Source organism: Carassius gibelio, chromosome B11 (assembly GCF_023724105.1).
Source record: "Carassius gibelio isolate Cgi1373 ecotype wild population from Czech Republic chromosome B11, carGib1.2-hapl.c, whole genome shotgun sequence".
NCBI classification, from domain to species: Eukaryota; Metazoa; Chordata; class Actinopteri; order Cypriniformes; family Cyprinidae; genus Carassius; species Carassius gibelio.
In genome coordinates, this window is record NC_068406.1 from 7,672,894 (window position 1) to 7,700,197 (window position 27,304).

Here is a 27,304-nt window from a genome sequence, read left to right on the forward strand (position 1 = left end):
TTGTGTTTTTTGTCTTAACGTTTCACCAGTTCATTCTGCTTTTTATTCAGCTTAGCTGCAGCGATAGATCTCTTTGTCCATATTAGGCATTTCCTGGTACGTCTTAAGTTCTTTGAGCGTGAGATCACTTCTCTTTCAGTGTGAAAACTTAATCTAATTTTCATAAAATAAAATGCTATAGTATTTAACTTTTCCTCTCCATCGGCGAATGATGATTTTGAAAGAAAACATGCACAATGTCTGTTTGCTATACCAACGAATGCTACTTTCATGCATCTGATTATCAGATAAACCTTGCGCTCTTATTTCAAAGTTGTTGTTAATGCTTCGGTTATTTTAACAGTTTCCTTCATACATTCGATTCAGTGACATTGTTTATTATCCATTCGAACTGAGCACGAGTGCAATCTTGTGGCAGTAGTGCAGCGGGTGAAGGCATGAATATTGTTCAAAATCTCCATTAAGTCATTTTTTGATATATTTCAATTCTTATTTCAAATAAATTCAAAAACCTGTTTCAAGATCAATGCATCAAGAAGAGTGAATCATTACACCCCTAGTTCATAGGTTTATATTCATGTTTGGTATGTATGAATTACAAAATTCATGCTTTAAACGTTTCTATCAATCAATACTTAGCAAAATTTATTATATTCTGTTATAGAAATCATGTCCAAATTATACTCTGCTAGAGTGGGAGAATTCAGACCATGTGACTGATAAGATAACATATTTGATTTATGTATTGGGAGGAGAAACATAGCAACATCCCAAGCTAAGCAGCATAGTAATTAGTCAAGAGTCCGACAGCCCGGTTTAAAAACTCAGGACACCATCAAATGATGCTTTTAGTCATTGCTTTTTGCCGTTCCTTTGGCTTTTAGCCATGCTTTTTGCCATCATTTTTGTGTCCTTCGAGCACCATTCAAGCGTGCTTCAGCTTGCATGACCACTGCTACTTAACCATGATGAGAAGAAAAACCATCTAGTCTCGTTACTTTTATTCCTTTACATTAATTTATTTTATTTTCCGTTGAGAGTTTTGCCACAACGCTGTGTCTCCTAGTCCAACTACGACTGTTTTCAATCGATTGCACATATTGCTATAAACTTGGGAGATTACATTTTTACTTTTCACAACACATTATTTCCTCAATTTCTATCTTTCTGCAACTGTGGGAATGTATGAGCGCTCATGTTTGTGTTAGATTCCTTTATATGTCTTAGATTTATCCAATAGTCTTATTCATATTGAAAAAGATAAGTATCTTGTGTTTTGTGCTTACAAGTACATGTCTTAAACTCCCAATCTTGTTTCCGTGCTAATTAATAGTGTTTTCACTATTTTGGATGTTAATATCTATTGCAGAGTTGATGTGATACGGCTTGTTCAGTGAATCACTGGCCGACTCAGTGACCAGCCGTAAAACACTGATTCTGTTTAAATTCCCTATAAAAAAATAAAAAAATTAATTATACATATTCATTAAAAAAATTCTTTTACTGAAGCTATAAGACCCCTACATAGCACATTTCCACTTAATCAAAGTTATATTGTACAAAAATGTTATAGATGTAGCATTCATGACTATTTAAGTCTTACCATATTTTCACTCTTGTAAACTAGCTAAACTGAATACATCAACAGGAGAATCAGAGACTAGCTGCATGGTAATTTGCATTACATTCTCCACTGAAATTGTGTATTTTGCTGGTTATATAAATGCATAATTTTGAGTGTTATAAGGCACTATACCTGTATTAAGATACTATCCTTATACCACATACCCTGTCCCTTGACTGTTACCACTGATATGTACTGTAGGCTACCCATTAGCATCTCTATCTAGCTTTATTTATAACCTTAGAATCATCAGCTGCATTTATTAATCATTTAAAGCTTCATACATATTAATAAAACTGTTGAGACTAAGATTTGTGTTTGGATAAGCCGAGTTGAAGCCATTGTAATAGGCTAGCATACTGTATATTTGCTAGCACACATTCTTGCTAATCTGCTGTGTTGCTTATTCACAATAATCATTAGACTAATGAATTATGTTTTTTGGAAGAAGCAACACACTCTCATGGTAATTTGTAACAATTTTATGTTTTGGTGAATTAGTGGTTAATGCATTTTATTTATTAAAATAAAATAAAATAAATATTTGTTTGTTTTCTCATGAGTGTTGGTGTTGTTTTTATATAAATGAATGATTATCTTTATCGCACACTAGAATTTTTTTTATTTTACTTTGGTAATATCAGAGTAACACACACATCTATTGCTTTATTAAAACTGCCATGGCAGTTTTAGCTTTGCACTTCTCACCCTTTTTTTTCAGCAGATTCAGCAGAAACCGTCACTCCTTCTCTTCTGTTGCATAAGGGGGTTGTGGGAAATATTAGCTAAACAAGTCTTCAGAAAATCCAATAATAGCATACCATCTGGGTAGCTTTGGCATGCTATATTTCCAAAGTACTATGATCTGGGACATGCTGATTCCAATTTCGCGTGTAATTTAGGATGGATAGCATGCAAATTGGGCTGTAGACATTGTCTCGAATGTAATATTGCCACCCCTGTGCACCTAGAATACAATTGTAATGGGGTGTGGATGACACAAAGATGACAAAGTTTGTGTGAGGTGCATGAGAGGCGTGAAATCTGTCTTTTCATGAGAACTCTGTGTGGAAATATATCTGACTCTTTGAGAATGTGTCTATTTTTCTTTGTTTATGTGTGTGTGTGCGCGTGTTGAGTCTACTGTGGGCCGCCGTGAAATGTTCTTTGACAGCATGTGGATCTCCAGTCGCTCTTGACAGCTTTTGCTCATGGGCTTCGAGTCCCACTGGGTTTACAGCCAGTCTTCTCTTCTTGCCTGGACACACACAAACATAAACACACGCCACATCTAATTAACACAGCACAACACTCCGCCAGACAAGCTACATTTACCCTGTCCACCTCTGCACTTCAAACAGCCAAGCGCTAACGTCACGTAGCATCCATCATTACCAAGATGCATGGTTTCGGAGGGAGAAAGATTGGCTGTATTTATGCAGTCAAATTCATTGTGTTTCTTAGTGTTTCTAGCTTTCATTGCATTAAGAATGCACAAACCAGTCATTCAGGAAGGCGTCAGTATAGACTCTTTACTCATTAGCTGTTAGCCTGTTAGCATGAATGGTTCCTTAGAGTCTCTCCTAGAGTCTCTTTTTTTCTTCTTCTTCCTAAGATTTTACGCTGTGATTCGTCCCGCATGGATTGAAGACTTCCAAAGTGTCAATGCCAATCGGCTGTGTTTATGCCACTTGATTCATAATTATTTTCCTAGTTTGTTTCTCCAAAAGTGTTTTTATTTGTCAAATTCCTAATGCACATTATGGTAACACTGGCCCCTGTGGAGACGATGACAGGCCTACGATTCAGTGTCTCTATTCAGGTCTCTCTCTTTCCCAGCTTTGATCGCTTCGGCGCTGATGCTACAGAGCCTGTTTAAGTAATTAAGCCCAATCATTGATCTAATTAAAGAAAGTAGAAGTTGTGTCAGAGGAAGCACCTCTTTAATAGGGTCCAGTGCATTATGGAGGACGATAAAGAGCCTTTTGGAAACCATGATTTGTGTCCAATAAATGTGCTCTAGCATTCCTCAAGTGGCTTTCCTTTTGTGTTGCATTATTTATATATATATATATATATATATATATATATATATATATATATATATATATATATATACATATACACATATTTAATATTAATATAAAATATGTATTTAATAGTTTTGTCTCTATAACTGTAAATCCATATTAAAATTTAATGTTGAAATCTAATAAATAAAAAAAACAAGGGTTTAGATTAAACACACATACATACATAAAATCATTCAGACATTTGAGGCAGTAAGATTTTGTGTTTCTTATAATATCTTATGATACCAATATTACTGCCATTTTATTTATTGTTTTTATTTTTTAATTCATTTTTTTAATTTCTTATCTTTATTTTTTATTTATTTCAATGCTGAATTTTCTGGGACCATTTCTCCAGTTTTACGTGTCATATAACAGAGAAATAATTTATAAAATGCTTATTTTGTGCTCAAGAAATATTATTATTATTATTTATTATTTATTTTTTTAAATCTGCTTATTCACATTTGGTTCCATTGTTACTGGTGCATCTATGAATAAGGGTAAAGTGTGTGTGTGTGTGTGTGTGTGTGTGTGTGTGCATCAGCACTGTAATCAAGAGGGAAAAGAACACTTTCTCTCCAGTGTTCACTGGTTGCCACACAGTCTGATGGATTCAAGCTGGGTAAATCCATAAACACCACAGACACATGTGTGTCTACATTTATGACCCATCACTAATGCACCTGCAGCCGAGAGACAGGCTTAGTGTGACATATCATAGACACGTCAGAAACCCTAAGAGAAGCCACAGGAGAATTTTCTAAATCTTTTTTCTATTTTCTTCGTTTTCTTTCCCTCTCTCTGTCTCTTTCCTATCCAAACTGCCACATCTTTCCGAATAGTGTGTTTGTTTATCAGGTCACAATGCTGCTACTGGGCAAACAAACTATAAATGCTCTTAAAATGTTCTCCCACGTTTGTTCACAACATAAATTACACTGTTGCGCTCACTTTTTCTGCATCAGTCCGAATGGTTCAAGGTCAGTACGTTACACAGCTGTGTGGAGAATTGTTGCTAATTGAGTGAAAAGCACATTGTCTCTGCGGGGCAAACGCAGAATTCAAGTATATTTACAGTCAAGTTCTCAGTTAAATCACATCAACTCTCTGGAGATTTGGAGACAGTTCATGGTGAAATATGCATGAGAGCAGCAGCATTAGCAGAAAATGATTTTTGCTTTTGCTGTCTTCCTTTCACACGTTTTGATGAGGGCATGGTTGTACTTGTCAGATGATTTTTTTGAGTGGCACATCTTTCAGAAGGGTTCTAAAAGGGACGAGGGAGTGGGAAAGAAATTCACCGGTCTGCATTCTCTCCCTGTCTTTGTTTTATAGAAGTGGTTGCATATAAAGCCAAGAATGTCCTAATTTAATATTTATTAAAAAAAAAAAAAAAAGCTTAATTAACAGAATGTAATTCAGTTAAAAAAAATTATAATAATTAGGAGATATTTAGCAGAATGTCTAAGCTGCTTCTTTTCACCTTTACTTCAGCTGGGCCATTTTACCTCAATTTTGTATTACAAAGAAGGAAGGCAGACAAACAGATTATAAGACTTGAGGCTGAGTAAATGATGAAAGACTTTTTTTTTCTCATTTCAGGTTAACTATACCTTTAAAAATTGAGAGAATCAATGGTTAGTATGGTTGTGTGCTCTCATAGCAAAGCTAACATCTTTTGCCCCAAAATGTGATCTCGTTTTAGGAGATCCATCAGCTTCTCTCTTTCTCTCTCTCAACACAGTAAAAAAGAAAAGAGGATACTGTGAACCGAGGCAGTATCGATCGAGCTGAGAGAGAGGTCAGAGGTGAATGAAATGTTGATTTGACACCTGGTCGTTGCTCCCTCCCTTTCTGTCTGGAGGGAGGAATGAAGGGTAAATCAAAACAGTGGGAGGCTGAGATCTCTCACAACCATTTAATGTTGGAGTGGGTTGAACCTTCCCTTCCATCCTCAAGCGAATAGCTTTCCATATACTGTACCAGCCACCAAAGTGTTTGTACTAGAGGAGAGGAAGGGAGGGGGCTTGAATTGATTGGTGGTTAAGTTGATCGACAGTTCGACAAACTACTTGCAACATAAAGAAACAAACTGATGTGAATGATTGGCCATGGCAGTGCAAAATGTCATGCTGTTGTATTTATCATACAGTCTTGTGCTTGCAATGTAACTCCATAACTCCAGAGGGTGATAAAGTTATCTTCAAATGTGTAATCCATTTAACCAGATTTGTTGTTATTCAAGAATCTAACTATATTGACTATTTCACTTACTTGCTCAGCAACTAATGTTCTGTCTTGGCAATAGTTGATGTGAAAGTGACAGTTGACAGCTTACAGTAGAAAACCATTTATGCTATTGCTTGCTGTGGACCTCATACGTTACTGTATATTTAATTCGATGCAAATAAAAATGAGGATGTGAGGATAAGTAGAGGCCACAAGTTTTTAGATTTTATGGTTAATTGGGAAGTTTTTTTTTTTAAATGGCTTTTCGATATATTGTTGGTTGATTGATTGAGAAAATTATACAGCCTTTTATCACACTGAACTGACTGTACAGCTTTATTTTAATTAGAATTGAACTAGATTTGGCTTCTACCCTGATTAAGGTTCATAGCACCCCTTGTGTCGATGCTGAAATGCAGCAAGTACTTACAAAATGCAATCTGACGTGTCAAAAAGTAAGTTGAATTTGCATACTAAAACAGATGGACTAATCAATATCATAAACATGCTAATGTAAACTGGACCGAGCTTAATGCGTAAACGAATGAAAAATGGATGTAACAGAACAAATAAACCAATAAACCCAGCAAAACAAATAATTAAAAAAAAAATAGTACCAATCTCTGTTTTTCTGCTCAGAGGCAAGGTTGTGTACTCGGACCTTTGTTTTTCTCATCTGAGATGCGTATCCTGAGGTGTGGTTGAGATTAAGATTGCGTGTGCAGTTTTTCTAACCCTGTTAGGGCTGCATTAAGGAGTGAGTAATCTCTTCACACGCAAGTCCTCACTCTCTTTCATTAGCCAGCAGTGCTGCCCGGATCTATAGCACTCTGCTGCTCCATATGAAACCCAGACCTGTCCAATCAATATGCCCCAAGGCCACAGTGAGGGCAGAGGCTGAGGAGGATGAATCCTAATTTGATGAAATACGCATTTCGGATTGCTCCGGATGCTTGCAGGCCTCGGGTAATTGTCGACAAATTCATCTTTAAGGCCGGTAGCTCAGGATTGCTTTCAATTAGGGATGGACCTTCTGTTTAGCTGTTTGTGGACCACTGCTCAACTCTCACTAAGTCTGAGAGACAAGAAACATTCGCACATGCACACTCTGGCACTATAGTGTCTCATCAGGATGTGGTTATTGCTCTGAAAGGTGCATTTATGATTTGGCAGGCTTTAACTGTGAGCAAAGCCAAAGCGGTGCTTCTAACCGTACTAGAGAGTTTAATGGACTCTTAAAATATCCTTGTCTTGTTTGCTTGTCTCATTTTGTCTGCTCAAGTAAAATTGCCTGTGCTTACTTAAATTTTATTGTGTATACGTTGACAAGGGTCTCTATGGTGTGACATTGATCACTGATAGTTCCACACAGTGTTGGGAAAGCTGCTTTCAAAGTGTAATATGCTATGCAAAATACCTTGTTACTGGAAGCTACATTGTTTTGAAAGCAGCTGGTGTTATGTTATGCTACTCAGAAATATAGTTAAGTTAGTAGCATTGCCTTTAAAGTGTTCAACTCTGGTGAGTTTGGAAGCAACAGTGTTTTAATTTTTGATTACTGTTGTGCAGCATCTGTACCTTAAAGTTAACATGAAGCGCTGGGCTAGATCATGTAACAGTCCAGTTTATTGGAGCCAAAAAATTTGCCAATGGTGCTGGAATGAATTAATATAGGCTGACCATGATTTGATTAAAACAAGGGAATGAACTGATCAAATTAATCATAATCTTTACGGAAATCTGAGGTTCCTTCTGAGATTGTGAAGAAAACAAAATTAAAGATTTATTAGCAAATATGTACTGGGCCACAGCAGAATTGTATTGGGTCTCCAGTGAAATGAGTCTTGCGATGTCACTTGTAACTTCTATAAACTGTTTCCATATTTGTATCTATTGAGTGCTTGTAAATTCTAAGCAGAATTAAAAATACATACAAATCATGTCTGCTTTAGTCTGGGTGTCTCAAAGGTCTTGGATGTGAGTTTGAGTACTTGCTCATGAAGACAAGTGGTCGTCTCAGGATGATTCTAGCGTGTTTTGACTGGCATTTATGAAAAAGAAAGTGAGTCTGGGAGCGGTTCGGCATATGTTTACAGTGTGATGTTCCATTGATTTGCTGTCTTTCTCTTCTGCAGGGACGTACGGACCAGATACAGGTTGGGCGGCAGCTTTTCCTGAGTGTCAGGAGAGAAACCAATCACCAATCAATATCGCCGACCAAGACACTAAGGTCTCGATGGAGTACCAAGAACTCACGCTGGACGGGTTTGATGCAGAGTCATCCAACAAGACATCAATGAAGAATACAGGCAAAACCGGTAAATACACATCATCTTTTGGGGATAGTTCAACAAAACAAAAAAAAGTTAATTGATCCATAATGTCATCAAAGATAAGGACATGTAGTATAATGTGCTGAATTGGATTTAAAATTGCCCATGAAATTACCTGAAAATCTTCTAAAGGCATGTAAAGATCACAATTGTTTGAAGATAAGTATATAAGTATTTTGATATAAAATATTTTAGAGAGTTTTTATTAGAGACTGTAAAGGATGACTGAACATTTTTGGAACGGAGAGGAAATGGATTTAGGATTTGTTGCAGGCAAGATTCGAACCTTTATCTCCTGTGTGAACACCAGGGCTCAATGAAACAGTAATGCATGCCAATTGCAGCACCATGCCTTTGACCACTATAAAGTATACTGTAGGTTACATTGAGTGGAAGTGTTCAACCCTCATACTTTCAAGCTCTATCGAACTTCAATGATGTGACCCCCACCCCCCACCCCTGAATTTTTTACACCCAAATTCGGTTTTCATGCTCCAGTCTTGCACCATTAAGCCGTACTGCAGCAGAGCATATTGAGGAAGTAAACACAGACACGAATTGCCCAGCGTTCCCCTCCTTAACATAATCCGTGCAGAGGAAGACAAATGTCCCGCTGTTGTCCTATGAATAATGGAGAGCTGCTCTGCTATTTATAACTGACACATGAGTGTTTTATCAGCGAAATAATCACCTGGAACAGGGCGGCACAATAAACCTACAGACCTGGCACCTCTGAATAATGCATGACTCAATCAATGTTTTAAATCATTTTCTCTATAGATGACTACTTGACCTTCTCAACTTGAGCGAAACACTTATTAGAGATATCCAGAAAAGGAAATATTGTGAAAAGAAAGGAAGTTCCAGCGTACTTGCTCACTAGAAGAAAGAAAAACTAAATATATAATTTTTTGTGTTTTTTGTTTTTTTTGAGCTTGGTTCTATTCCATGCAATCTGAAATCACCTACTGTGCACTGTATACACACGGTGTATGGCAGAAAACGTAAAATTAGTATGCTCTTCCAAACGTAGAGGTGTTTTTTCGAAGTGAGCGAGCGAGTGTGTGTTGTGGGACTGCCCAGTGCGCAAGCTTCTCACAGACCCGACGCTAAATTACACTTAAGAAATTCATGAGATCTTGGAACCTTGAAGAAACATTTGCATTGATCAAGGATTTGCTGGCAGGCGAAGCCTAGTTTTCACATGTTGCCGTTCCAAGGTCCTGCTGGCTTAGCCGTCTAATTCCTGCCTGTTTGTTAAAGCTCATGAAGCTCAGAGCTGGAATAACTAATGAAACCGATGCTCCCTCTCATGTCGGATTACGTCAAAGAAATCAACAAAAGACCAAACAACTTAAAGAGGACTTGAGAGAAGTACAGAAAGCGTTGTTGTTTTTTCCCAGGCTTGAGAGTGTGTGCATTTGTGTGAAAGTGTGTCCTGCCGTCTTACTTTTGCCCCTGGCACCTCCAAGTCACTCCACTTGCTGTGGTGGTTGCTGTGGTGACAGATTCAGCCTGCCACCAGTTGATTGCTTCAATATCTCAGCAGTTGGACACTAGCCTGTTTCGGTAAGATTACAAGTGAGGTTTCAGAGGAGCCGTTCTTTTAAATAGGACACAAATCTCTTGTGGCAAGCAGCAAGTAAAAAAAAAAAAAAAAAATCACTCTGAAATTCAATCAGAAATGGAAATTTGTCCAACAAAGGCTGTGCTATTTAAGGTCGCGCTCATTAATTAAAGTCCGGTCCTGGTGCGAAAGACCAATTTGTGAATCTAAATGCTCTTGGATGGAAGAGCTTTTACTATGGATTGACTCTTTTTTTTTTTTTTTTATGGCTCGGGTTTTATGAAATAACAAAAGGAATCAAAAAAAGCAATTTGAGCTGGTGTGAGGGGGAAATGTCTTCTCTCAGCCAAATTACTGCTTCATTTGAGACCTGGCCTTCTGAGGACAACAGCAACAGCAGAAAGAAAGTGCATATAATAGTCAGCCTATGTCCCTGAGGAAGCTAAATGAATAATCATAAATACTGAAATGAAGTGTCCCCAAGTCATTTTCCTTTTTTTTCAGTCAGAAATGCATTGGTCCTTGGAAGGCATTTTGTTAATGTAAATGTCAAGAAAGTGGTCTTTATCTCACAGTTCCTCCCTATTTAACCCTCTTTCCTTTTCTCTGCACCTCACAGTGGCGATCTTCCTTAAGGACGAATATTTTGTGAGAGGAGCCGGGCTACCAGGCCGCTTCAAAGCCGAGAAGGTTGAGTTCCACTGGGGCCAGAGCAATGGTTCAGACGGCTCCGAGCACAGCATCAATGGCAGGAGATTCCCTGTGGAGGTGAGCCCAAACTAATCTCTCTCCAACGTCTGTTGATATCTTAACAAACCAGCCCTGCAAACTCCCAATTCTGGCCTGCTTGCTTTATTTTGTGGGCTATGCTACTTTGCAATTACACTCTTACTTGGGACTTTGTCTCAAGAACATTCAAGCAATGATTTAACAACACTATTCATTTCAAATAGCCCAAGATTTGCGGTGCTTTGAGGGTGTTGCTTTTGGAGTCGTCTACAATAAGATAATCTACCATAGTTTGAAAGAAATCAAATTTCATGGTTCTAAAACCCAATGTGGTGTAACCAACAAGAAGTAAAAACAAATTTTCATTATACCTTGAGTGCATGCAAGTCTTAAAAGCATATATGTAAATATGTTAATATATAATTATATATTTATACATATATATATATATATATACTTTATCTGGCTTTATCTGGACTCTGGTAGTGTTTGCATACAGATAAGGCAGGAAGAATTTTGGTGAAGTGGGGGAACACCAGGCTGTCTCTTATAGAAGCGTGTAAAGGGCGTTCCTGTATTGATTGAACAGGGCATTATGGAGACGAGCTCTCTCTTGGGTCTGATCACTGTCTGCTTGTGTCTTTCTTTGCAATTCTGATTTATGATCATGGCCGCCCGAGATTCGCCTCAAATATGCAGGTGATCAGAGTTTGGCCTGTCTTTCAACCTTAAATGCAATAAATATTGTTTGGTTTGGTGGACGTAGTTCTATCGCCACCCTCCCACCCAACCTACTCTAGAGAGTAAAATATGTGTTCGTTGGCCTGCGTAAGTGTTCCTTGTATTGGCCGTTTGATGAAGTCATCGCAGAACAAATCTCATTGGCACTGAAATTTTCCTACTGCATTCTTCCAGCTACAGTTGCTTGAAAAAGACATTTAAAATTGTTAAAAGGAATTTAGTAGACATTCTAAATCTTGTATTAAAAGTAAAGCAAATCATAGTATTTTACTTTAATGGAATGAAATTTGCTGCAGCTGTGAGAGGGCCAATGTGCTACAGTGATTTTAGCACATTTAGAAATGATTTTATGCAGAACCAGATCAAAATGAAAAAAAAGAAAGGAAGCAAATCAAAAATTTGTATACTTTTTAGTGAATCAAAACTGAGCAGCATGACAAATTTAGTCTAACCACACGGAATGGCTTTTATGATTTTGTTATTTTTATTAAATGAAAAGCAGCATGACCAGTGTAATCTAACTAGTTCCTGAACAAATGACACCTATGAGCCAATCTTTTTACATTTTATTTTTCCTTTTTTTTTTTTTTTTGTGGCTCAAAATGAAACAGCATAACTATGTTGTCCGATTCATCCCTGACTGAATGACCATTAGGAGACAATTCTTTTTATTGAATCAAATCCTTACAGCATGACCTGTGTAGTCCAACTAATGCCAGCACAAATGACTCTTATGAGCCAGTTTTAACTTTAATTTTTAGTTAATCAAAACAATACATAAAAAAAAATAGTGTAGCTAATTCAGAATGACCTGTACGAGCCGGTTCGTATTAGTGAATAAGAACAGGCTCAGGCTGTGATCCTGTGGATCAGTGGTAGAGCATTGCATTATCAGCACAAAAGGTTGTGGGTTTAATTCCAAGGGAACTCACATACTGGTACAAAAATTAAAATGTATAGCCTGAGTGCGCTGTAAGTTGGTTAAAAAAAATGGTTGCTAAATGCATAAATGATAATGTAATGTAAATGTGGATCACATCTATACAACACAACCAGTGCATTCCAAATAATACCCAAATATATGACTCTGTGGGCCTGTTTTAACGATCTCAGTGCAGGGTCTAAAGCGCACATTGCAATTGCACTCAGGGCAGTTCCGAATCCACTTTTGGTAGGTTTTTTTTTTTTGGCCTTAACGTGCAATAAACACATTTATTTACTTGTGGCACTCACAATATCAAAACTGACCAATTTTCCAAAAGTTTTCTTTGAATAAGCATGAGCACGTACTGCACGTTTAAAAATCAAAACGAGGCGCGGGTGTTTTTATATCACTGTATTTCTGTAGGAAGACTATCTTTACTGTCTTTAATTAGTCTATTAAATTTTCGATGTAATTTTCAAAAGAATCAAAAGCCTACAGCCCAGCCAATCTAATCCTACCAATTCCTGAACAACTGACTCTAATGAGCTACTCCTTTTAAGTGAAACAAACACATACTTTCCGTTTAATAAATCTGCATTTGCAAACACATATTGTGTTTCCTTCAAGATCAGTTAATAGAGTAGCTTCAGAGGCAAATAGAGCAGACATGTTTTATTCAGAGCGACTTTTGGACAGTCTCACTAGAGCGATCTGAGTTGCATAGGTTTCTCTGATGTCTGTCTGTAGTGCGTTTGACTTGTTTGGTCTGTCACATTTAGTGTCTTGTAAGTCGATGTGAGTCGAGACTGAAGCTCAGAGAATGTAGATGAGGCTGCTCTTTTCACTCTATTACACAATCCTAGCTGTACAAAGAAAAAGACAAAGAGACTGACGTGAGAAAGAAGAGTTTGGTACATCACAGAAGCAGCGGAAACCGATGACAAGAAGAGAAATGCTAGAGGTAAGGTTAAGAACAAAACTGAATAACAAGACGGGAAAAGGTCAGAGCTGAAGTGTGGCTTATTATGAATTAGTCTTCACCAGCCAAAACGCTAGCTTACAACCAACACGCTCATTAAGGAAACTAATTGAGTCAGAAAGCTAATTAAGACTATCAGCAGTGGGGCTCGTGGTTTTCCTGGCATGACGTCACGTGTTTTGGCCTGTGCTTTCTTCACGAAAGCTCTTAGACCCCGATCCTTCACGCAGCTCTCATAGACAACAGCATCACCTGTGCATTAAAGCCATTTACAAAAACCTACAGTACATTACGCGTAAGTGCTCATTCAGTTTCCTTATAAAGTGGTTATGACATGATTTAGAGGGTGTAGACTGAGAAAAGAGGGCTCATTAAACTGAATTAATTACACTAATTAGAACCACTGAAGAATTATTGAAAGGCTAGGGATGGAGGGCTGTTGCTCTTGTTGTTGTGGTTTGTTTTTTGTGTGTCGGTTTCTCTTTGAGGCAGCTTTAAGTCACTTAAAAAAGAAGTAATATCAATATTGTGTAGCCACTGACAGTGTTATTTTTTATGCAACAGGTGAATAAAATTCCCACCGAGAAATGTCTTTATATTTTTTGCTTCACTGAATGAAAATAGTCCCAAACTTAATCCAAGCTGAATGACTGTGATGTTTATCCATGCAACACACTGTAGTTGTGTTTCTGAATAACACAGTCGTGTTAATGATTTTAATGAGTCTCCAATGTGAGTGAGTGAGTGAAGTGACATTCAGCCAAGTGTGGTGACCCATACTCAGAATTTGTGCTCTACATTTAACCCATCCGAAGTGCACACACACAGAGCAATGAACACACACACACGCACACACACACACTGTTAACACACACCCAGAGCAGTGGGCAGTCATTTATGCTGTGGCGCCCGGGGAGCAGTTCGGGGTTCGGTGCCTTGCTCAAGGACACCTAAGTCATGGTATTGCCAGCCCGAGATTCAAACCCACAACCCTAGGGTTAGGAGTCAAACTCTCTAACCACTAGGCCACAACTTCCCCTAATTAAACTGTTGTTACACTACACACATTTTTATGTCCTTGAGTCCATTTAAAGCTTATAATATTTCCTAATACTTAGTAGGTACTGTAAGGGTTAGGGTTAGGGTTAGGGTTAGGTATGTGTCCCACCTCGCATGGTACAGTATGTGTACACCTGGAAGAAAATCATAGGTTTTCAAGACTAAATAGAATTCACAGAAGATTCTAAAAGCTGCTTTTGTTTGTTATTGATTGTTTGGATCAGTCAGTGTGAGCCAGACCAATTCGGGACTTGTTTATCTGTTGATTCAATTTTGTTTGTCTCTTATCTTAACAGAAAAATATTACAGCTCTGCTTAGATCATCAAGCTGAGACTTTCAGGGAACCGCTCACTGCCAAGTGCTCCCGCTTTGCATGCAGATTACTCCTCTACGAAGCATTCTGCATTACTGAGTCGCCCCAGCCCTGTTAACCAAGGAAGTTTTCGTGTTTTTGTTTTTGAAGTGTGGCAATTACTTCTGTTTTAGCTGGAGAGTCTGGAGAGACCTGAGGTAATTAAACGCTGCCCCCTTTAGAGGGCTGTTCAGAGCCTGACCGACAGCACTGCTTCTTTTGACGGAGCACCCAGTGGCCCTTGACTTCAATCTGAGAGCTGCCAGATCACTGTCATTATCACTGGGGAGAGCGCTCTCCATCCTTCACTCGTCCGTCAAGCGGACCCTCCAGATGTATGGTAATCCAGGGGCTTCAAGGCATCAACAACAGGCCCTCCTCCGGAGTGTTTTGTACAGCTAAAAAACAAACTTGAGGGATTTAGGAAAGGATCACATTGTCCTTGACTTGGATTCCCATGGTAGAAGTACACTATTTTGGGGGAAATATATATTTTTAAGTCTTTAACTTGGAGGAGGTCAAAGCAGCCTCACAGTAATAAACAAACAAAAAAATGAGTGTGAGTGTGTGTGTGTGAGAGAGAGAGAGAGAGTGTGTGTGTGCATCTTTGCATTTACACATCGTTTTAATTCTGTCGGTGATACCTATAAATGGAGATTACACACACACACATTTAAAATGCATTCATACATTTACAAGGGTTCTCTAGTTCCTGTAGTCATTATATATTTATAATAGAAGTGTACAGTAATGGATCTGTTATCAAGTTTTATTCATTATGGATGGATTTCTTGAGAACGTTTCTGAGTTGTCTTTTATGTTATTGTTAGAGATGGCTTGAAGTGGTCAACTAGACATTCACAAACAGACTAATGGAATAGCGAGGTTTATTGTTGTGTTGTTGCATTGGCTTTTTAAAGGTAGCTAGAGAATGAAGTAGGGGACTTTTCAGAAAAGGGTTTTCTGTGCATTAAAGGGATAGTTCACCCAAAAGTGAAAATTCGGTCATTGATTACTCACCTTTATGTCGTTCCAAATTCGTAAGACCTTTGTTCATCTTCAGAACACAAATTAAAGTAGTTTCAATGAAATCCTGTGTCAGCATTATCACTCGCATACATTATGGTACTCTTTTGGACTGACACGGAAGATTGTCGAATAAAGAAAATTGTTGAATAAAGTCATTATTTTGGTTTTCTTTGCTCACAAAACGTATTCTCGTTGCTTTATAAAATTACGGTTGAACCACTGATGTCAAATGGGCTATTTTAATGATGTTCATACTATCTTTCTGGGCTTTGAATGTGGTAGTTATCTTGCTGTCTATGCAGGGTCAAAAAGCTCTCGGATTTCATTGAAAATATTTTAATTTGTGTTATAAAGATGAACAAAGGTCTTACGGGTTTGGAATGACATGATGGTGAAGTAATCAATGATCAAATTAAAATTTTGCGGCGTTTTTTCCCTTTAGCATGCTAGTATACCATCAACATAGTAAGAACCGGTCTCTTTTTAACCACTGCCGTAAAATCAATGCATCGTTTGTTGACTATGTTGTCAGAATATGTCGTTTTGCACATAACTAGTTGGCTGACTCCTAATCAAAAACGCCTGATTCTCCTTTGCTCATTACTATGCTGAGATGTGTTCTTTTGTAGGACCTAAAGGAACAAGGTTGGGAAGCACTGCAGTAGACTGTGATAAAGACAGAAATTCAGCCTTCATGTCTTTCTATTCCTCCTGAAGCGCTTTGCTCACTCACACATGCTAAACAGCCTGAGGAGGTCAGAGAGAGAGAAAAAGGAAGTGAGGGAGAGGGAGTTGACAGGGTGTGTAAGAGATGAGCTGTGACAGATGTCTATCAAATGACACTTCTCCAGACTCTGAAGGCAACAGAGCAAAGGAACGCAGGCTTGTGCTTGTCTAGCGCCTCCTAGTGGAGGTGCACATATTCATACTAACAAACCCCAGCACCAGCACATCAAGCAGAAACACATTTTCAGGGGGTCCAGTACTGAAATGGTATTTGTTCAGATTTTCTCATTACTATGATTTTTCTTCCCTGAAAGTGTCTGGGTGTCAGAAATCATAAAGTCAGAGATGGCAAACTTGGTGGAATGATCCCAAACCTCACCCACCTCTTAGGTAATCGAAATGACATCCGTCTGCTTTAAGACTTTTAGACCAAGCAGAAACATCTGCCAGCTGGTTGCATCAGCAGTGAATTGAACGAAGGCTCAAGGCGTAAGCGGTAATTCTACTAGGGCTAGCGCCCACTTACTGGACCTCCATAAAAATCGGTTGTGACTGGGTGAATGTTACATCACCTAATTCATTTTCATGAGCCAAGCTGATTAGGCTCATAATCTCCCCCTACCTTCTACACCCTTGATGACGTGTATTTCATGCATAGCCGGAGCTTTAACTTGAGACAGGATGTGAGATCATGTGCAGAGGTATGTTTGAACGTCACAGTAACATTCTTCTGCCTGGAGGTAGTGCTATTATAAGGATTTACATTTGTGCTTATTTCTCAAGAGCCGAAAGGACTAGAATCAAAATCTCCTTTGCATCTGATTCTCCAAATGTGATTTCTTTTTCTGGTCTTCTGGTTTCTGTCTTTTAGAGAATAATTTAGCAAAATGTATGCATTGTCAAATGATAACATTTATCATGTTTCTCAAATTATATATATACATTTGACGGGTTCTCGAACCATATTACACACACACACACATATTTTGAATATTTTTATATATATTTTTGATATTCTCACATAGTATAAATGGGGTTTAGTACATAAAAAATATATTTATTGTAATAAATTGTAAGAAGAGAGCACTTTGGAAAGTATATTTTTATATTTGTAGAAGGGGACGTTTTTGGTGTCAAATAGACTGAGCTTTCCAAAGTATTAAAAAAAATGTTTTTGGCAAATATGAGACCATGAGATGTTCAGATGTGGCCCATGTTAAGAAATGGAGATCAAACCCTAATAATTGCTGCTAACAACTATATTCTGAATCTATCTGCCAAACCAGAATCCAAATACTGAATTTCCCAAAAATTCACGCTAATATATTTACCAAGAGCCTTTTCTTTTCTGGTGGCTCAGGTCTTGGTTTTTCACGACAGATGAAGTCAGCGGCAGCTTTGCACAACGTCTACCTACACTCCCATGAATACACATGAGGTAGGCCATTGGCGTTTCACTGCAAAATGCCACACTCATTTTCTCCGAGTCATCTTGATGAATGATTTATGATTTACAAGGCCTGCCATTTAGTAATTGTTCTCTAATAAGACCGCTGAATGGCATGATTAAGTGCAGCCCTGCTGCGTTGAGGCCGGCTGTTTTAACTGTAAATCTCCGTTTAGTATGCCAGTCACATTCAGAGAGGCGTAGGATCTTCAATCAGGCGGGCATCAGCCTCCATGCAGCATTTATCCTGATAACACTTATATTGCTGTCTGAGATCACACACACTCACTCACGCTTTAGCGTGGCTAAAGGCCTGTTATTTCCTCATGAATAAGTTAGGCGGCACAAAAATCGACTCCTCACGCATTTCGTCTATTAATCTTTAACCCATGTCTATTTCTGCGTGTCGAAATCCGAGATGACAGTCACACAGAGGTCGCCGTCACTGTTCAGAACAAATGCTATTATAACATTTAAATCACCCAAATAAATAATGGCAGAATAATATTCAAACTGGCTCCCAGAGTTTGGAGGGCGATGCGGTGGCGTGTAAACGCTCACAGTGATCTAGATGTATTTTGATAGAACTGGATCGCCCGTCATTCACAAAGCTCTACACCTTCCCTACATATGGCGTTTGTTGGATTTTTTTTATTATTTATTTCGGCGACTGATAAGCTCTGCTTAAAGAGATAGTTTAACCAAGACATTTTTATTAATTATTTTATCTTTTAAACAGTAACAAGCGTATGATTTTTGTCGAACACAAAAGGAGATTTGGCAGAATGTTCAAGCTGCACATCCAATGGTGGTGAATGGTGACCAGCGGCTGTCAAGGCTCATAAAAAGAAGAAAAATATACACAACAGTGTTTCATGCAACTACACATTGCATTTTAAGTCTTCTAAAGTTGTACATTTGTGAGAAAAAGTCCAAACTTTTTTTGCTTACGCTACAGCTATCATGTCTTATTTGCATGATTTGAAAATGATTTGAAAACCAGTGCTATTGTAGTATCACTGAAATGCTATTTTTTTTCATATTTTAAAAATAATACTTTATTTTAGAAGTTTCTGTTTTCATTCAATTCAGCTTCAATTAATTGTGTTGTGTGTCTTTGTCATTTGATGAAACTTTTTTGGTTTTAGTTATCTATAATGACCTTGGTTCATATTCAAATACAGTGGTTGCTATTGGTTACAAAACACTTTTACAAACAATGATGTTTGGCATGACATCTTATTAATAAATGCAAACATGAATGGGATTTGAGATGACAGGATTCTATGAATAATCCTTATATAAGGCTTATATAAAATATAGCTTTTATGGTGCTTTTTTTATTTTTACTTTAATTATGTCTTTTTTTTTTTCTTGGTCAGTATTCAATTTCATTGTTCAAGGTGCTCTTTTCCATTAATTCTTCAAAACATCTTGTTTTTGTGCTCTAAGGAAACAAAGAAAGCCATACAGTATGTGTTTAGAACGACGTTACAAAATCTTCGTTTTTGCTCCAAATGTTTTCAACACTTTATTAAATCCATTCTGTAGATTTCCTCCAAAACGAAAATAACTCGGTATGCAAGCGTTATTTCCAAAGGTTTCCTGGAGTGATAGAGTCTGTGTTGTAGCCAGAGGCATCGAGCGCGGTGATGAAATTTGGGGTTGTTGTCTGTGTTTCTCTTATCGCCGACGCAGCCCGAATTTAAAACTGCAGAGGGGAGGGAGGTCAGGTAAGCTGCTGGATTGTGGGATGCGGTGCTTAGGTGGTCAGCATTCCATTTAATCACGGCCGAACCCTCTGTCCGGCCGGCTCGATGATAAACGCGCAGAACGGCTGCTATGAGAGCGAGAGAGAGGCTCTCACTGAGGCCTTTGTCCACCTGCGCCGATAAGAGAAGCACAAAGTAAATTAACACATGTGATGGGGGGCAAAGAAGCCAACACACAGCGCTGTGGGTATCACAGATAAGATGTGGCATTGATGAATCGAATTTTATTTCCCATCAGCCCTCGCAGTCGGTGCAATAGAAAGCGCAATCCAAAATATTACCTGATGCAAAGATAGCCAAAAAGAGAGAACGCGACTGGGAACGAGCCACACAAGCGATGGAAATGAGCAAAGGTTTCCTCAAGTACAGGCATGTCTACTGTTACAGTGCTTTCTTTCACTGTCAGCGTTTCTTTTCATTTCCTTTTTTTTATTGAAAATTGACCTGACAAAGCAGCCGTCGTCCTTTTTTTTCCTTCTCTTTGTGGGGTTTGCAGGCCTGCAATAACCAAAAACCCGTCTGCTAAATGTCTAAAGCGTTATCAGCTCCGACACAGAATATGCAGTCATGGGAACTTCAGCTTTATTGAATAGTCCGAAAAGTAAAAAGTCTAACGAACTAAATTACAACAAGGCGTTTCAGCTGAGATAACACATATTCTCGTAACGGTGGCCTGCTAACCTTTTGAAAGCAGCATCTGTGGCGGGGTTGTGCCGTGAAAAATCATCGTTATGGTGCTGACACCTCCTAATGTCTAAATACCAGCTGGTGCACTAGGGGAAACACAAATGTAATGGAACAACGCATCCCAACAGGCAACGTGTCATCTCGGATTTTGTATTAAATCGTAAATATTTTACAACACGCCGTCGTGCGCTCGCGTCAGCCTCTCGGGCGAATCACGAGGTCGCTACTTTTGTGAAACATGTCTTCTGCTGGGCTGGTGGCTTGTTCTTGTGTTTGCAGCGGTAAAAGTCCAATAACAATGCTTTCGAAACATTATTGCTTGAGTTGACTGGTTTTGAAGATTATTTAATGGGATCGAACACTAAATGGTCAGCTGGTATGTGGAATATTCTCAAAGGTGTGAACTGAGCAACTGAGTTTCATGAAAGAGAGCCAAAAAAACTATATAAAACTTATTGTTTTTGATGACAGGGTGAAAAAACTAACAAATATGCAACATGTTAAGTGTGTTCCAGTGCATGAACAGATGACTAGTAGGCGTCTTTTAAACCTCTTGTTGTGTGCCGGTCATTTTGAACTGGGAGGAGTTTTCAAATGATCATTTTCAAAATGAGCCCCAAATAATGCACTTTTCACTCAAAACTGGTGCGTAAGCTCAGTTCAGTCGGGCCTTGGACCAATCAAAAACCTGTGCTAAAAGAAGACAAGTTGACAAAAAGTCCAAGATTTGACGATAATGTAACATAATGAAACAGAACGATTGCTGTATTATTGTTACTCACTCACTTGACAATGTTTGAATGATTATTTATAGTTAAAGAGGTGCAAGAATTTTGCTTCCATTAGTGGTAATTAAATGGTTGTTAAAAAATGTATGAATTTATTTATATTTACAGTTTTGTTAATATAAAAAAGAATACAATTAAAAAAGAACATTAATAAACTGGTGAAAAGTTTAAGTACATATTTAGACACAAACGATGCAATAATTATAATTAATTTAGTTCTATTTTTATTTCCAAGAAAAAAATGACAATTATTTTTTTTATTTTTTTTTCAGTCTGGTGTTAATTGTGTCTTAATATGTACTAGGTTCAGGCCCATGTTTCATACTGTAAACTATTAGAGTGTGTATTGGATATACAGTAAATCATATAAATAACAGTATACACACATCTATACAAATACACATACAACACACAAGTGTAAAGGATTTACTTTTACTTATAAGCCTAGAAGGCTCTTCCTTGTTTAGCCAGGGTACGATAACACACACACACACACACACACACACACAAAGCAGTACACAGTTAAATATGGAATGAAAATAGGAATCCATTTCAAAGCACACAAACACAGAGAAGAAAAAAACCATGGCGCTTAAACATTGTAAGCATTATTCAAGTGGAAAACGATTTTCCACTTCAACAATGTTAATGCACTATAATGACATGTCATAAATTCTCGATGTCGTTCGTTCGCACAAGGCCCGAAGTAATGACTTAAAAACAAATTAGCACTGAAACCTCAATACAAGCCATATATATTTTCTGACATGAAGTGAGTTTATATCACATTTTTCCAGTGTTCCAACTCCACTAAAGCTGGATCCGTGCCATAAATTAGTTATTTTCCACTGTAATGCATTATGGTATGTGCTTTCCGTCTCTGTCGCTGAACTGCATCCTATAAAATCTTTTTAGATAACGGATTCATTCCGTGCCATTTTTTCAATTTTTGTATTTTTATTGCCCTTCCAAGAAAAGGGCCACATCCAATTCCTGACATAATGTTATATTTTTCCCTCTGCCTCCTCTGACACTGAAAAACACATCCATTCTTTAAAAGCCATGTGAAACCTGGAGGGCAAATAGATGTTGTCCCAGTTCTTTGCTTTGCTAGATACCATTTTTGATAATCTTGCCATAGATCCTGTCCCCTCCTGCCTTTCTTTGCTCAAAAAACACAGTTTCCCGTATTTTATGAAGAGATGTAATACCCGTGAAATGGGAAATAAAAGGCACATGACACTTTTACAGATCTCAGGGTGTCTCTGTTGCTCTTTCATTTTCTGGGAAGGAGGATGAGTAGAAAATCATTTCTATCCGTTTCTCTCTCTCTCTCTGCGACACCGTGTGGCCTTGATGCATGGTTTAAAAAGCTCTGGCGCTGGGCGAGAATTGAGGAGCGGTTCATTAGAAGGTCAAAGCATTTCACAGGCAGTCACAATGCTGTGACCTCGTACAGTATAATCTATACTTTAGATCGTTGTCTGAACCCTGTAAGGTGCTCTTTAAGATGTTTTGGTTAATTAGTATGAGAGAGTTGTGCTTTTCATGAAGAAGAGTGAACAAGGGATTACTGCTCATTCAGCCATTTTTGAGGTTACAGGACTGTATGGCAAAACTGCATTCGCCATCATTCTTTGCAGCGGAAGGATAATAGATAAAGCAATTATAGACTTAATGTGCATAATTTGCTCTTCATTCGTTATTTGTGTATCTGTCTTTGTTGGTGAGTCAAAAAGAGCAAGAGAGATGAAACGGCCCAATGTTTACATTTTTACTTGCAAGAAAAAAAGAAAGAAAAATTATATATTTATTTATTTATTTATTTATTTATTTATTTTATGAAGAACTTGAACACATCACATTCTGGAAAAAGCATATATCTATATTATTAGAAAGCATATTAAAAATTAAAGATTGCAGCTGTTTTTATTTTGTTTTGTTTTTTCTTTTTTATGGGATTATAAATTTATATAAATTAAATTATAAAATAATATATAATATATATATATATATATATATATATATATATATATATATATATATATATATATGTAATAAATATAAATAAAATATAATAATAAAATAGTATAAATTAATAATATTGTTGACAGTTTATTGTATGTATGTATATATATATATATATATATATATATATATATATATATATATATATATATATATATATATATATATATAATTATATATACATAATAGGTAAAAATTGATAGCCTGAATGCACTGTAAGTTGCTTTGGATAAAAGCGTCTGCTAAATGCATAATTTTAATTTTATATATATATATATATATATATATATATACGCTTCTGTCGTTTGGTTTGTCCACACTGCACACATACTACACATTGGGTACTGCTTTAGAAAGCAATAGGTTTTCTCTCATGTCTGTCCTTGTGAATGTCAGTGTGATGTGTGCGCGCACCTCCAACCGTGGGACCTGGAGAGATGTCAATACGGGATAAATTCAATTTGGCAAACTGTGGTGTGTACAGTGCATTCTTTAGAGACAAAGCCCAGGGAGGAATAACAGGCCTCGTCTGAGGTAAAACTCCCAGGCTGGCTCTTTGGGATTCAGAAGAAGCTTGGCACTATTACCATTTATATTACAGGTATTAAAGGCTGTCTGCTTGCACCCTGCCCTCTCCCATCCTGAACTTGACAATAAACTCCACAAGACCGTTTCAGAATGTCTGCGCGCTGCGGGTGGCAAGATTGTTTCTGATTCAGAAAAGAGAGTGTTTTTTTTTTTCCTTTTTCCTTTATAGTTTTGGTTCAAAGAGCGTGTGGCTTTACACACCTTAAAGGATATTCAAATTGAAACAGGAATTGGGGATCAGACAAAAACCACTGTATGGAAATTGTTAGAGGTCCAATTCTTCTGGATTGCTCAGCAGAGAGTTTGCTCAAGAAGACCACATCTAACATAACATGCACTTACATAAATTTAACCTAACATTAAAAATAGCCCGTCTGAAATCCTTGCATATTGTAATCAGTGTACTGTATTTAAAGAGAAATTGTGAATCTTTTTGTCATACTTCAGATCTGTAGACATTTTAAAACAAAACCATTTGTGTGCTGCCGGCGTCCACCCTTGTTATATTCACATTCTTGCTTAAGGAGGTTTTTCTTTGTTCAATTTAGAACTGATAGAACTGCTGGAATTCATTTATTTTGACGAATAGTAGAATGTTAAACATTCAGTGCTCACTTTTTTTAGTTGCAAGCTTTTGAAACAGATCTTATAGTCTAACTCAGAATTGTTAAAGAGTTCATTGATTATATTAAGTTCAATGAAGGTTGATTAATCTTTGAACTTCTGTATGTAGTCATCTGCATGTCTCATCCATAAGAATACAATGATGGAGAACAAGCTTTTTGGGGGGTGTTGAGAACCGAGTAGATTGAGCAAGTTGATCTTTAACTGCAGTTTGACCTTCTTTTCTATTAATATACCTGGAGGTGGGAAATAATTGCTCTCAATTACAATTAAATACAAATTAATTGTATTCAGTTGTGTTGCATTCACTAAAAACAGTCCAATTCTTTACAGTCAAACTCATTTTTAAGATTTTTAATTACTTAAAATATAATTTTTTTAGCATGTGTTACCCTACCACATTGCATTCAACCCTGTTACTGCATGATTTCCCCCTTTTCACAAAGTGTGTAACTTATTTCTTAAAATACAGTATTGTTCAAAATAATAGCAGTACAATGTGACTAACCAGAATAATCAAGGTTTTTCGTATATTTTTTTTATTGCTACGTGGCAAACAAGTTACCAGTAGGTTCAGTAGATTCTCAGAAAACAAATGAGACCCAGCATTCATGATATGCACGCTCTTAAGGCTGTGCAATTGGGCAATTAGTTGAATTAGTTGAAAGGGATGTGTTCAAAAAAATAGCAGTGTGGCATTCAATCACTGAGGTCATCAATTTTGTGAAGAAACAGGTGTGAATCAGGTGGCCCCTATTTAAGGATGAAGCCAACACTTGTTGAACATGCATTTGAAAGCTGAGGAAAATGGGTCGTTCAAGACATTGTTCAGAAGAACAGCGTACTTTGATTAAAAAGTTGATTAGAGAGGGGAAAACCTATAAAGAGGTGCAAAAAATGATAGGCTGTTCAGCTAAAATGATCTCCAATGCCTTAAAATGGAGAGCAAAACCAGAGAGACGTGGAAGAAAACGGAAGACAACCATCAAAATGGATAGAAGAATAACCAGAATGGCAAAGGCTCAGCCAATGATCACCTCCAGGATGATCAAAGACAGTCTGGAGTTACCTGTAAGTACTGTGACAGTTAGAAGACGTCTGTGTGAAGCTAATCTATTTTCAAGAATCCCCCACAAAGTCCCTCTGTTAAAAAAAAGGCATGTGCAGAAGAGGTTACAATTTGCCAAAGAACACATCAACTGGCCTAAAGAGAAATGGAGGAACATTTTGTGGACTGATGAGAGTAAAATTGTTCTTTTTGGGTCCAAGGGCCACAGGCAGTTTGTGAGACGACCCCCAAACTCTGAATTCAAGCCACAGTACACAGTGAAGACAGTGAAGCATGGAGGTGCAAGCATCATGATATGGGCATGTTTCTCCTACTATGGTGTTGGGCCTATTTATCGCATACCAGGGATCATGGATCAGTTTGCATATGTTAAAATACTTGAAGAGGTCATGTTGCCCTATGCTGAAGAGGACATGCCCTTGAAATGGTTGTTTCAACAAGACAATGACCCAAAACACACTAGTAAACGGGCAAAGTCTTGGTTCCAAACCAACAAAATTAATGTTATGGAGTGGCCAGCCCAATCTCCAGACCTTAATCCAATTGAGAACTTGTGGGGTGATATCAAAAATGCTGTTTCTGAAGCAAAACCAAGAAATGTGAATGAATTGTGGAATGTTGTTAAAGAATCATGGAGTGGAATAACAGCTGAGAGGTGCCACAAGTTGGTTGACTCCATGCCACACAGATGTCAAGCAGTTTTAAAAAACTGTGGTCATACAACTAAATATTAGTTTAGTGATTCACAGGATTGCTAAATCCCAGAAAAAAAAATGTTTGTACAAAATAGTTTTGAGTTTGTACAGTCAAAGGTAGACACTGCTATTTTTTTGAACACACCCCTTTCAACTAATTGCCCAATTGCACAGCCTTAAGAGCGTGCATATCATGAATGCTGGGTCTTGTTTGTTTTCTGACAATCTACTGAACCTACTGGTAACTTGTTTGCCACGTAGCAATAAAAAATATAGTAAAAACCTTGATTATTCTGGTTAGTCACATTGTACTGCTATTATTTTGAACAATACTGTAAATTACCTTTTTAGAAGTAATTTGCAGTATGGCAAACTATTATTTTTTGTTTTTTATTATTATTCATTTATTTTTATTTATTTATTTAGCAAATGTTGGTTCATTCAACTCTGTTACCCTATTTATTATTAATAAATAATATATATATTCTTAAATGGTTACTCATTTCTTTTAAACTAATGTTCAATTGTTTTAAAAAAAATAAATCATGGTCAAAACGCTATTTTAACTTCTGGTAACAGAGTTGCTTATCTGCCTAATGTGGTAATAGAATTGCGTAATTATTCATTAGGAAATGAATTTTGACAAACATTTCCTTATTGTTAAATCAACACATTTGTCTAATTATATGTGTAAAAAAAAAAAGAAAAATGCATTCTTTTTTCAGAGTTAATTTTTAAGAGTTTCAGGCACGATTTTGTACCCTTTTTTCTTGAAAGTGTCCAATAAGAGCAAACAGATATAAAGTAAAGGAGGAATGATGTTGGAGCTGTGGAGCGGACATTCGGTCGGCGAGAGCAAGGACTGATGGGAAATCTTTAGGCTCAGCTCCCTGCGGACCGCAGTACTCATTTATCTCCTTTGCTTTCTCATGGTGACGGCCGTTGTTTTAAAGGGATAAAGTGCCGAAATCAATATGTGTCCCGTCACTCAAATTCAGCACTCAGAGGAATGGATCATCTAGGGTGTGTGTGTGTGTGTGTGTGTGTAACCATGCCACCACAAGAGCATATGGAATATTTATTAAGATGATCCATTAACTTGTCACCTACCAGCTGATATGATTAATTACACATGCATTAGACTTGAGTTCTTGTTGCATTCTTAATGTCATGCTTTCTGCTGTTAAATATGTGATGAGAAAGATAAAGATAGGTGTGTTCTCGTTTCTCTGAACAT

At 37.4% G+C, this 27,304-nt stretch overlaps 1 protein-coding gene across 2 annotated transcripts in view; it reads left to right on the forward strand.

The window, feature by feature from the left end:
- Positions 1 to 27,304, forward strand: part of LOC127967973 (receptor-type tyrosine-protein phosphatase gamma) — a 225,749-nt gene that overhangs the window by 127,126 nt on the left and 71,319 nt on the right. For both annotated transcript variants that reach the window (XM_052568742.1, XM_052568743.1), the window contains exons 3-4: positions 8,064 to 8,246; positions 10,448 to 10,596. In XM_052568742.1, the coding sequence (XP_052424702.1) occupies positions 8,064 to 8,246; positions 10,448 to 10,596 (332 nt within the window). The remainder of the gene's footprint in view (positions 1 to 8,063; positions 8,247 to 10,447; positions 10,597 to 27,304) is intronic.